This window comes from Oryzias melastigma, linkage group LG15, assembly GCF_002922805.2.
Source record: "Oryzias melastigma strain HK-1 linkage group LG15, ASM292280v2, whole genome shotgun sequence".
Classification (NCBI taxonomy): domain Eukaryota; kingdom Metazoa; phylum Chordata; class Actinopteri; order Beloniformes; family Adrianichthyidae; genus Oryzias; species Oryzias melastigma.
Window position 1 is genome coordinate 22,508,836 of NC_050526.1, and position 12,149 is coordinate 22,520,984.

Here is a 12,149-nt window from a genome sequence, read left to right on the forward strand (position 1 = left end):
AGTTCACCACAAATGCACGCATGTACACCCTTGGACTAATAAGATCACCACCACATGCAGTGAAACAGCAGGAGAGCGATGTGAGACGGAGGCAATGTTTGAAACAGATATGCATCTTTAGACTGAACTGTGCTTTCTTCTCTGCTGGGCTTTTTTGTAAAACATGAAGACGTGGTGCAAAATATTGTGGGTTACGGAGCCAGATGCAGATATTTTTAATAAAAGCAAATTTTACTTTGGTCGAACATCTATTACAGACCATGCACAGAGAGGAGAACAGAGAAGAGGAGAAACTTCATTGTGTTTATAGACAGTTTTAAGTTCACGGTTATCAAAGCTTTTTTCTTTAGAAATCTTTTAGAAGTCTTTATTTGAGCAGTCAACTTGCAAGTGAACCCTGGTGCGTTTCACTAGTTGGGAAAGGGCTGAGTGAATAAAAAACAAGATGGATGGAATTGTGGATTATTATCATAAGGTTTGCCCCTTCTCAAAAGTGCAGTGTGAAAGCTTTCTAACCAAATATATGTGTAAACAATTTAGCACTTCCTGTCCGATCCAATAAAAACCACTGGACTAGTCTGGAATGAGGTTAAGTTGAAACAAATCCACATAAAAAATGTTGTTGATGTATTGTTGCCAGAAGTTTTGCTATGATGACACATAGTTGGATGTAAAAATAAATAAATAAATAATTGAAGTTGACTGAACCACAAAACCTTGAATATATTTGGTTTGTACCAACATGAATAACAATTGACAAAAATCATAGATGTGTTGACATTTATGTTTTTTTGCAGGTTTTGACTCTATCCAAACTCAGGATAGATCTTTTCTCTGAAAAAAGGGAGTAAACTAAATTTCTTTACAATGTCAGCAGCCAGCTTCCAGGTTTGTCCTCCCAGTTCTGGGGTTGCCTTTCCACCCTGCTTGTCACAGCTTTTCAGCCCGTAGCCTCTTTCATTTTTGCTGCTTTAATGCAAAATGGCATAACTTTAGAAAAAAGCACTAGGAAGGAATTTGCAGCTGCACAGTACAAGGTGAACATAATTCATGGATGTTTTACAGACAGTCGAGCTCCTGTTTAGCTTCAGCATTTGTCAGCTTTTTCTTTGATTCGGAACAACAGTGAAGTAAGTTTAAAAGCTTCAAGACGAGCGTCTGCAGCCAGCAAAGTGGGTCACTAAAACCTGACCATAAACAGTCACTGGATTTTCAGAAAGAATGTTTTAATATCACTTTCAGTACCTGGTCAGAGGAGTTTATGATTTTTGTTTTTTTATAATATTTTGTTTAAACACTGGTGCAGTTAATTTATATGTCTGGTAAGTTTTCATACCTCAGTGGAAACATTTTAATTTCCTCTATGCATAAAAGCTGCTATAACTAATCTAACCTGGAAAAACAATCCTTTATTTATGGTAACAATTTCACAAAATTAGACTCCTTGATGCATATTGTTTTTTTTCTGGAATAAAAGTCTCAGGATGTAGATCTGTATGATGACTTGACAGTAGTATCACAGATTTCTGCTCGTCTTAAGACATCTCTGCTTGGAAGTGAGAGACATGAGTCTAACAGACGTTCTGGGGTCATCATTCACAATAGGGTTGGAAACTAGTGCCAAACTTCTAATCTTAACACACAAATTAGCAGTTTAATTTGATTCTCCTTTGTCATTTTTTTGTTGTTAGAACTTTCTTTACGTTACCAATGATCAAAACGAAACAAAGATAGAATTACATGGTTAAAGTTATTAATTTTTAAGATACAAAACAACAAAAAAGTAACTTTTTTACCTGAAAATACTTGCTTTGATTCATTTTTGTTTAATTCAACTGCAATTTCATTACACAAAAAACTTTCCAGTAATAAAAGTGTGTTCACTGTAACAGCCGACACATTAGATTCTATTTTAGAATGTGCATCCCAAGTCCTTGAACATGCACTTCTCATCGTTTAGCTTAATTATCCTAATGCACTTCTAAAGGAGCTATCAGCCTGATCAATCAAGCTTTCACAGACGATCGAAAATGCTGCCGTGTGTCTTCTTCTATTCAGTCTAAAAACATGATTTAACACTACTGCCTTCCTGTGCCTGCCTGCGTAAGATTTAAGGCACTGACTCTTGTCTTTATGGTACAGCACATACCTGAAGAGCCTCATTCAGACTAAAGTTGAAATTTCAGCTGTGGCTATAACACCGACTTTTCTTGCCACAACATAAAGACACTGGTTGATAAAATACAATGAAGTATTAAAGTCCTTAAACAGCTCAAATATAAATAAATTAGAGAATAATTGGATCAATCTGAGAAACTAAATACATGAATATCTACTGAGGAGAACAGGGTTGCGTTTCTTCCCCAAAGTTGCTTTATAGAGTTGATATTTCTCCCATACATCTCTATTTAGCTCCTGGTTTCTGTGGTTAAAACTGAAATCACTTGAGGGAAGGCTTTCTTCAAAAATCCCTGGAAAAGTTACTGAGGTAGAAAAACGACGTTTTACACAGTGAGACACTCCATAGCAAGCGGGCTCTGTGGATCTGAGGGGGTCTTAATAACAAAAGACTTGGAGGTGTGCAAAGTACATTACCCAGAAGAATGGAGGAGCCACATACATGAACAAACACTCAGTAATAAAGCCATGGGGAAGAGGAAGGAGTTCAAGCGAGTCTTTCCTTCCAGAGGATAAAGGGATGCTTTCAAAGCCTGTAATTACACACATACAACTAAAAATCCAAAAATCTCAGAGCTTTAAACCACATTTTCCCAAGAAATTGAATCCAGTTTGTTTAAAAAACACAAAGTACTTTTAGACCTGTCTCACTTTCCAATTCTTTTCTTCCTTTTGTTTGGTCTTGGAACCAGGATTTGGTGCCCTGGATTCACAATAACACCATTAGAACATGGGTAAAGTATATATATTAGTGTAATTATGCCTGTCCAGAGGAGTTTTTTAATCACCCTGCACTTTGTTTTTCAGTTTATTTGGTGAAGGCACATTTTAGTCTGTCAATATTTACTAGACAAAAAGGTTTGGAAGTCTTTAAACCCCTTCTCAAGTTTCTAATAGATGAGAGGGTCCATTTGGGTCTTTTTGAATTCTTTCCAGCCTTCAGTTCCAGACCCTAACAGCTCATAACCAGAGATTGCACAAATACTGTAGTCTCCTTTCAAAGCACCTCAGACAGGACACTCCCAGATGATGATGATCCACACCAGAGTCCTGAACGAAACTCCAGGTTTTCAAATGAACCATGACGAGGCGGACAGATGCACAGAGTGAGACCTATTGCAGAGACGACACTCAATAAAAGCCGTGATGGATGTGCTGGGTTCCATTTTCTGATTTCTGGAGGAATCCTGCAAACTGTTGCAGCCACAGTAAACCTGCTATGCATGAGTTCATAAGCAAAGCTGGACTGCCTACCAAACACCACACTGGCTGTTGTTCCTGGAGCGGACCTGCAACATTCCTCAAAGCCCTGCTCCGAGATTCCGAGGAGTACGTGCATGTTTGACTGTGCATGCGAGGACAAAAGGGTACGCCTTTCTCTCGTTTGTGTCAGTTCCAATCTAAAGGCGGCAGCGGCAGCCGCCACAGAGGCAAATGGCATTCGCAAAGAGAGAAGGAGGAGGAGGCCTTCTCGGGCTGCTCTGCATGAGAAATCCCTGTGTGTGTATACTCATGATGGATCTAGACCACACTGTGATGTCTTATTCATGCCGTATCAATTCATAATGACCAGACTGGTCCCTGGTGTGAAGCCGTCCACGAACACACACACACACGCATGTCCACGCTGTGACTAGACAGTCATCACTGCAGTCGTTCTCTGTGTGCACATTTGCTTGTGTGAATATTTAGAGCATCAAATGTGATGTGAGTGTGTTTGTAGTGCAGCCAGTACCAGACACTGGACATGCCCGAGCAGAACACTGATGTCCCCACGCTTTAGAGTGAATATTTAACAAGCCTCAATCCATCTGTTCAATTATTCATGAGGACGGACACATAATCGTTAGGAAATATAAACATTGCTCCCCCCCACCACCACACCCCCTTTCACTTTTGCTGCTCCTTCTTGAGCTCCTGACAATCTTCCTTTAACTTCCTCAACTTCTTTCTTTTCTTTTCCTTCGTTGTGTTGTGCTGTGTTTGTGAATATTTCAGATGGCAGAGTGGTTTTTAAATTATCCCCTTTTGGCTTCCGCTCTCCTCATATGGTTTGGTCTGCATTTCTGTCTCTCACACAGTCCGACTCGTAAAGAAAACAGTGACAAGCCATAAAAGCCACTTTTACCAGCTGACAAGGACGGCGGCAGGAAGAGGGGCAGGGGCAAAGAGTTAAGGTCTGCAAGATTTCTCTTTATGGATTGCAAGTATAGGTCAAAAGAAAACTAAACTACAGTAGTAATTACGTAACTTCAAAACTTTATCAAAAAAAAAATATATATATATATCCTACTTTACTATTTGCATTAAATCAAAGTTGTCTTTTTGTATATTGTATGAACATTTGTTTCATAAAAAGCAAATATATCTGTTTGTTCATCAAATCAGAAGTCTAAAACTTGAACCTGACAACAATAAAAGATAAATTATTATTTTTTTTTTGTAAAGTTGAAATGGCAAACCCAGCAGTGGAGCTGGAACATTTCATGTGCAGGGTGGAGGCAAAAGACCTTGAAAGGGCGGCAACTGAAAAAAAATACTTTTATTTTTTTTTATCTACTACTATTATTGAGTTTTCCAAAAATGAAGAATTTTCTCCTACTGTAGCAAGGACAAAGCACAGATTTTGTCAAAGGCCGGGGTAGTGACAGCCCAGATGGGTCAGCATGCACAAAACAGAGTAAAAGCAAATGACTTTAGGGGCTCAATATTTCATTTAAAAGTATTGCTTTTATCAATTTTGCAAAAGAAGATTGTACAGAGTTCCCCCACTTATTTTTAGTTTCACGTATTATGAGATTTTTTTTTCAGTCATGTGACTCTTCCAGTTCGTCAAAAAACTCAGACAACTCAAGATGCTTGTATTAAATTTTTGTGTTCGAAGGAGATGCTGTGCTGAGGTGTATCTGGTAGTGGAGATGCACAGTGGAGCACCCGTCAGCTCAAACCTCTTTAAAATGTTCAACAAGTCTCCAAAATGAAACTTGTCTGACATTTGGGCGCTGCGGCCAGTGATCAAGAAGATGCTGACACAACAAATTTTGGTTGTACACAAAGCTGAACACAGACATGAGACCATCAACCTTGTGTTATCGCAACTTGACAGAATAAAGTTATTTCCATCAATGAAGCAGATTTAAAGCAGCAGGAAGAAAACATGAACCACATTTATGACCATTTTTGATGATTCTTAGCTTTCATCTTTTTGTGACTTTAAAAGTTTGTTGAAAATCACAAAAACAATCACCCTTCACTGGTGACTAAATGCATCACATGGCGCAAATTTTGATGAAGAAAGAAATTTGTTGGAAAAACAATAACCACACACCCTGGGAAACAGACAAAAGAAAACTCTGACTAATCTAGAAGGTGATTTTGTTAAAAAAAATAAAGCAATATTTTCATAGTCACTCAGGTTTTCACCACTTTCATTGTGTACGTATTTAGCAGAACCGACTGAGATGTCACAGTTTACACGTCGGACCAACCGCAGTCACAAAACCAGGACATTTGCCACTAATGGTACTGAAACCCCCTGTTGAAGATGGGTTGCCATGGGGACGGCTGCCAAGCTAGGCACTGAGCAGTCCTCTTAGGGAGGGAGCACGCTAAGGCAGGTCATTCATCAGCTGAGACGAAGACGAGGAAATGACAAGATCACCTTTGAACACATTAAAACAGGAGGACGAGGGAGATAAAATATGACACCTTTGCATCAGCGTTTCATACTTAAGAGGTAATTTGTTTGCTTGGTTAAACAAAAGAAATTACAACACTCCAATGAGGCGGTGGGTAAAGCAATGGAAATGAAGAGAACACATTGTTTACTGAATGATAATAAGAAAAAAAAAAAAAAAAAAAAACAGTCAGGATTTGGCGACAGAAAGATGATTTATGGATTTAATGATAGTGCACATTACTTATTCTACACTTCCTTCCCCCAAGCTTTTCTTTCTTCTCACACTGAGCCGCTGTTCCCTAAGCATCAAGCGATCAACAAACACCAAACACAGCATCCCTGAAATGCAAACACAGAAGAGGCAGCGAAGTATCAACACACAGCCCAAGTGGCTCTTTCATCTGCAGTCAAAGCCGTGTAAAAGGAGTAATCCCGCGTGCGTGCAAATTGTGCACACATTAGCACACACAGTTGTAATTATAGAGTTATTCTGCGTGTGTTTGTATATAATTATTGTTATTTACATTCCCCCCCTCTTTTGCTCTCACTTGTGTGTGCGCCTACATGGGTTTGTGTGTTTGTGTACATCTGAAAATGCGTTGCCATGCATTCAATATAAACAGAAATAATTAAGGATTGCAAGGAAGGATGAGACACGCCCCCCCCCTTCAATCTTTTGCCAGAATTTCATCACCTCCACTGTAGAGCAGGTACTACCACACCCTGCCTAAGTAGTTCCTCACTCGTACCTCCCGGAGGGAAAACCGAGGGAAATCCTCTTTGACCCATTACCTCACCCCCCAAATTGGCTAATAATGAAAGAAACACCCTTCAAACAGACCTGGGATGTTACTAGTATTTTGTTTATAGCAGCAAAGAGCAACACGGTAATCACAAACCACAAAATATCCCTCCTGCTTCCTCAACCTTCCCTCCCGAGCTGCAACCAGATGGCAGTCCCTGGGGCTATCTTTCGGGGGGGAAACTACTCTCAACTCCTCCAAGTCACCTACAACTCCCGTTGCCTCCACCTAACGGTGTTTCCTTCCTCCTGCTCTCCCACTGCGAAAAGACACTAATTACAACCAAGGATGAGTAGATTACAGATCTGAAGTGCAGTGGAAGTGGGATGAGGAGAAGTCCAGGGTGGTAGAATGGGGGCAACAGGTCGTTACCAGTGATTAATGCAACTCTATTTTCACTGTTATTGTTCGCGGTGCCTCTTGCTTCCATCCCACTCTTCCCATACCTTCTTGTTGCCGCCATCCATCACCCACGGCTTTAACTGGCTCTAACAATCTCTAATCATTTCTAATCAGTTCCAATTATCTCTCTTGTGCCCCTCATGCATCAGCGTCTCTGCATCTCTCACTGGAAACACAGAACGGGGGGAGTATGGAGAGGTAAAAACAGAAAGCAGAACATGTATCTCCTTAAAATATACTCGTGCAGCTTCAATTATCTTGTTGTGTACAAGAAAAGAAGAATACATTTGCCTCCACAACTTCTTGCAAAGCTCGTTTTTCCCCAAAATCGCCTGCATTAATTCCGCATCCTCTATTTGTAGTGAAAACTCATTACCTCGTTAGCCTAATGACTGCATGGGAAGTGTTTAAAAACAGCCCACAAAACAACACTCCGCTGCTCATTTATCCAGCAGCCTTTTATTAACCCAGTAGCTTTTCCTCTGAAGTTCAATGAGAGCAACGATCTCATCATCCGCTATCCCCCCTCTACTCTGTCCCCTTTGCGCTTCTTTCTATTGGTTTTCTCAGCGGGAAGTCTTTGACAAATAGCAACTTTGTTGAGCAAGCCCTCTCTGAAACTGGCACTCCGAAATGAGGCTAACAAAAGACAGAAGGGAGCATAAAAGTATAGAGAAGAAGAGGGAAACCATCTGGGTTAATGCTCCACCTGAGGGCGGCGGCCTTTCGCATTAACCTTACTTGTCGGGATCATAAAGACAGGCCCTAATAAGCCCCCGTGAGTTCTTTGGGAAAGTGTAAAGACACACTTTTCATGTCTGTCTGTCTCCGTCCTCAGACCCACATGCAGAAGCACACATATTAAATAGCGGTGAAACTCTGCCTCTGGGACACGAAGACCTTTTATGTCCATTTGAAACTGCTGGCAGAAGTGAGACATGCTGGTAACCAGATCGCTTTAGACTTCAACCAAAAGCCAAGGTTCAGCCCAAACACACCACTCTGGGTTTGAGGAACACCATAGTGAAATCATTGTATTCTATTGCTGCTCCCTATCCCATGTTACCAATGTTTACTTTTAACAAGCCCTGGAAGTCACTTGTAAAGTGTCTCAGTCAGCCAAAGGCAAAATAAAGACATTATTATCATCAGCACCTCTGCTCTTGATTAAAAAATAGTTTTAAGGGCTCAACTTGAGGCAATTCCACACCTGAAAAGTCTTAAGGTCTAATATAAGTTTCCTTTGCAAAGCCAAAGATGAAGAAATGAGTGTAAACATGGTGGTAGAAAAGCAAGCACAGCTTTAAAACAATGTAGATTAGGTTTAAATTGGATGAAGCAGCCGCCGCGTTATCTTGGCACAGTCCTGCAGCTGTTGGCAGACCTCGTTCTTTCAGGTAGAATAAACACACATGTTCAAGGCCATCTTCTGGTCTGGGGGGCCTCAGCCTGCTCTGTGTATCAGGCGGCTTAGTGCTGCTTAGTCTTAGAAATCCTCAAAAAAGGCCATTGTTGCCCTAAAGGAAGAGCCTGTTTCCCTCAAGTCTTAGACGCCGTTATTCCGAGATAATGATAGGTGAAACAGGATGGTTGCAAGGAAGTGACAGTCAGATAGACTCAATATGGTGTTAAACATCAAACAAAGGATAAACAGTCGGAGGGCTGAGGCTGGGGTCATTGGTTAGTACTACCACTTTGAGGAGAGATGGAAGGGAAATGTTTTTTCCATGTCCCACTGTTTCATTACTCCCAGATGCTCCAGGTAATCTGAACTGAAACTGGAGCTGGAATGATCACTAGAGTGACACTGATTATCCGAAACAAAAAATACGAAAAAAAAAAAAAACTTTGATTCTTGCTGCAGATGGTAATAAAAGGTTAAAGCTCCCTTGGGATTTTCTAACTGCAAGAGGTGAAATCGTGCAAAGAAAAGTGTCCAATTGAGACTGATTTTGAAAGGAATTAAAGCTGCATTGAAGCATTTGATTGATTTGGGAAAGAAAAAAAAGGTCGACATGCAAAACGCATTGCAGGGGCTTAAAACAACAGACATTCCTTGACCTAGAACTGAGTTCAAAGGGTTTCCTTAGATCAAGTCGCACTAGTTACCTGTTCTCATTGACTTTTTTTAACCAGAGGACCAGGGGTCTGCAACCTTGAAGGTAAAAGAACCATTTGGTCCAGCTTCTTACCTCTTACCACTTTTCTGCTTAGAAAAACACACTATTTATATTTTTGTGACAAATAATTTAATCAGTTATATACTGTAGCTTTCAAATATTTAAAATATACCTGTGTTTTCTTTTTATTTACATAATATTTTAACTATTTTTTTCTTTTGATAGCCACACAGAAGTTCCTTTCAAAATAAAATACAAGCTGTGTTAATTAAGTTCCTCCTGCTGCAGCAGATTTAAATGAATGAAATAGTAAGAAACCCAAGTCAAACATGGGATTTTCTATCATGATTCATCTTATTTCAACCTTTATAAGCATATAAGTATGAACACTGATTTAGAATCACAATTTTGGAACACAATTTTATACCTTTGATATGTTTACCAACATTGATCAACTGACATAAATGACAAAACTCAATAACCTAAAATAAATCAATCAGAACTACAAGCTCATAATTCCTTCATAAAGTTATCATTGTTAGCTGTTGCCAAATAGCCACAATAAAGAAATTAAAGATCCACATGTGGGTCCAGAGTCTCTGGTTCCAGACCACTGCAATAGACTAACAAGTGTGGGACTTAGCAGAAAGGCTCAACCATATAAAGCAGACAACAAGACTTCTTAATAACCTCATTTTTATAGGTTTGCTTTTAGACAAACAGATGAAAACTGGGGGCAGAGGTCAGACGAGCACATAACTTTTCTAAAATACCTTAGAGAAAAAGTGTTGCACTTACAGTCGAGACAAGGCAGGGTTCTTCTGAAACAGCAACTCCGGAAGCTGCTGCAGTTGATTACGGTTCAGCCGCCTGCCATGGGAGACACACAATCAACCAGTAAGTTTACATGCGTGTCCTTAAACAGTAAACAAGCCCTTCAAGCTGCTTCACAGTCGGTTTAGTCAAAGGCTGTTGTGTGTGTGTGGTTTGCTCCGAATTGCTCAAAAATATCTAAATTAAAGTTCTGGGGAATCAAAAACTGTTCTGCGTCTTGTGGAAATCATTGAAGTGCTGCCTTTTCCAATTAAATATTTCCATTTCCTTTCAAATATGTAAATCCCATCTGGCATTTAAGTGAACATGAAACACATTTTTCTAGTGGAAGAAAACTATCAAAATAAAATGCTTCTAAACAAAACTGACAAAACTGCAAACTTGTGTTTTAGTCCCAGAAAGCCTTGACAGGAGTGATGCTTGGCAACACAGTCCATGTCAAACAGCTAACATCCAGACTTTATGCAAATACAATGGTTAAGTCAATGGCGAACAGATTGCTGCTAATCTTTTGGAAACCACAACTCTCTCCCCTCTGAAAGGCTTGTTGGAGGAGTGTAGGAGTGAATGAAGTGGCACAGAGAGGCTGCGAATGTGAAAGCCGGGCCACTGCCAGGCTTTCAGGAAAATTCAGACAGATGTTGGGACCTGAGCCTCTCACTGTGTACACTGAGAGGAGTCCTTGGCCGACGACGATGGAAATTTAATGCATAATAGACTAAGGGTCTGCTTCTGCTGCGCTCACGTTGAGCCGTACCTGCTGGTGGGTTAGCGGCTTTTGCGCATACAAGAAACCCTACGTTTCCACATTGGTCTGGCACATGTTTGTCTACCCAATGTTTGGGATCAGTTGGATGAAAAAGGAGAAGGAGGCTTGCACATGTCCTTAATGTTGGTGATGTAAATGGTAAATGTGGCTTTTTGGTTAGAAAAAAATACGTTTACACATTTAATCACTGTCAGCCAAAGAGTCTCGGTCCATAAAGTCATCGTCTGTGCAGGTTTTTATGTGTTGGGAAGCTGATTTACAAATGAGTTGGTTGAGGTGTGGTTGATTGTGTTTGCCTGTGTGTTTCCTAAGTTTCTTTACAAGCTGTTGAGGAGTGCTGGTGCTGTCCAGATGAACCGAGGTCTGTGGTGGAAAGGCCTTTTATGCCCACATGTCCCACTGAGGGCACTCCTGTCAAGTCAAGCTAATAAAAAAAAATACTCACAGCCCACACTGTACCCTCTAACCACAATGGATTCACAAGGAAGTCTTAATACACTTGGTTCCTGCTGTTAATCTCATTACCCTAAACTAGCAGAAGCACTGAAACCATATGAGCGGAGAGCCAATGTGCAACTGATAAAGATGGTTTTAAATGGAGCTGCTTGGGAAAAATAAACTGTTAGTGGTACTCACAGTCGTTCCAACTCCTTCATGTCATCAAAAGCTCCTCGCTCAACCACTGTGATCTGGTTCTCCATCAACTGCCTGCACAAAAGAAAGAAAAACAAAATCAGGAGACTTTGAAAGAGGGTCGCAATTTAACAATGTAGGAGCTTTGAGCCACAGGAGGCAACCTCCGAACCTCAAGGTGTAACTTTTCTGCTTCTTTTACCAACATCTTTGGCCTTGTGTCTTCTTATTAGTGGAACACACCTGATCCAGGTTATTTACAGGAGCCATGAATGGGATGATTGACAACCAGGCAGGACAATGAGGACTGGATTTAGACAGCCCTGCTTTAAACTTTTACATTTTTTAAGTGTGCTTTCAGCAGATGTTGTACTGGTTCAGATTCTGGGTTTATTTCCAGCTCCATGAGCTTTTGAGGTTGCAGTTTGTTAACCTTGCAGTCACTCCAGTTCAAGCAAAACCAAAAGTTGGAAGATGTTACTTCTATGTTACCACATCTAGAATGCAACAAAAACAGAGAAATTCCACCAAAGGGATGGATAGCATGTGACTCATCCTTAACTGTATAAAAGAACTGGACTTAGTGACCCCACCTCCCTCACGTTCCAAATAGGAAGTATCTACTGTCTCCAAGACCCCTAAATCTTAAAGATTTCTATTAAGAAATTACTAACTATTACTCAGTCATTCTATTTGTCAGAATAACCATTCTTGCTCTAATACCATTTCTC

General features: G+C 40.3%; 1 protein-coding gene across 4 annotated transcripts in view; it reads right to left on the reverse strand.

The window, feature by feature from the left end:
- slit1a (slit homolog 1a (Drosophila)) overlaps positions 1 to 12,149 on the reverse strand; it is a 96,985-nt gene that overhangs the window by 62,925 nt on the left and 21,911 nt on the right. For all 4 annotated transcript variants that reach the window (XM_024296864.2, XM_024296862.2, XM_024296863.2 and 1 more), the window contains exons 3-4: positions 11,422 to 11,493; positions 9,981 to 10,052 (exon numbers count right to left, since the gene is read on the reverse strand). In XM_024296864.2, the coding sequence (XP_024152632.1) occupies positions 9,981 to 10,052; positions 11,422 to 11,493 (144 nt within the window). The remainder of the gene's footprint in view (positions 1 to 9,980; positions 10,053 to 11,421; positions 11,494 to 12,149) is intronic.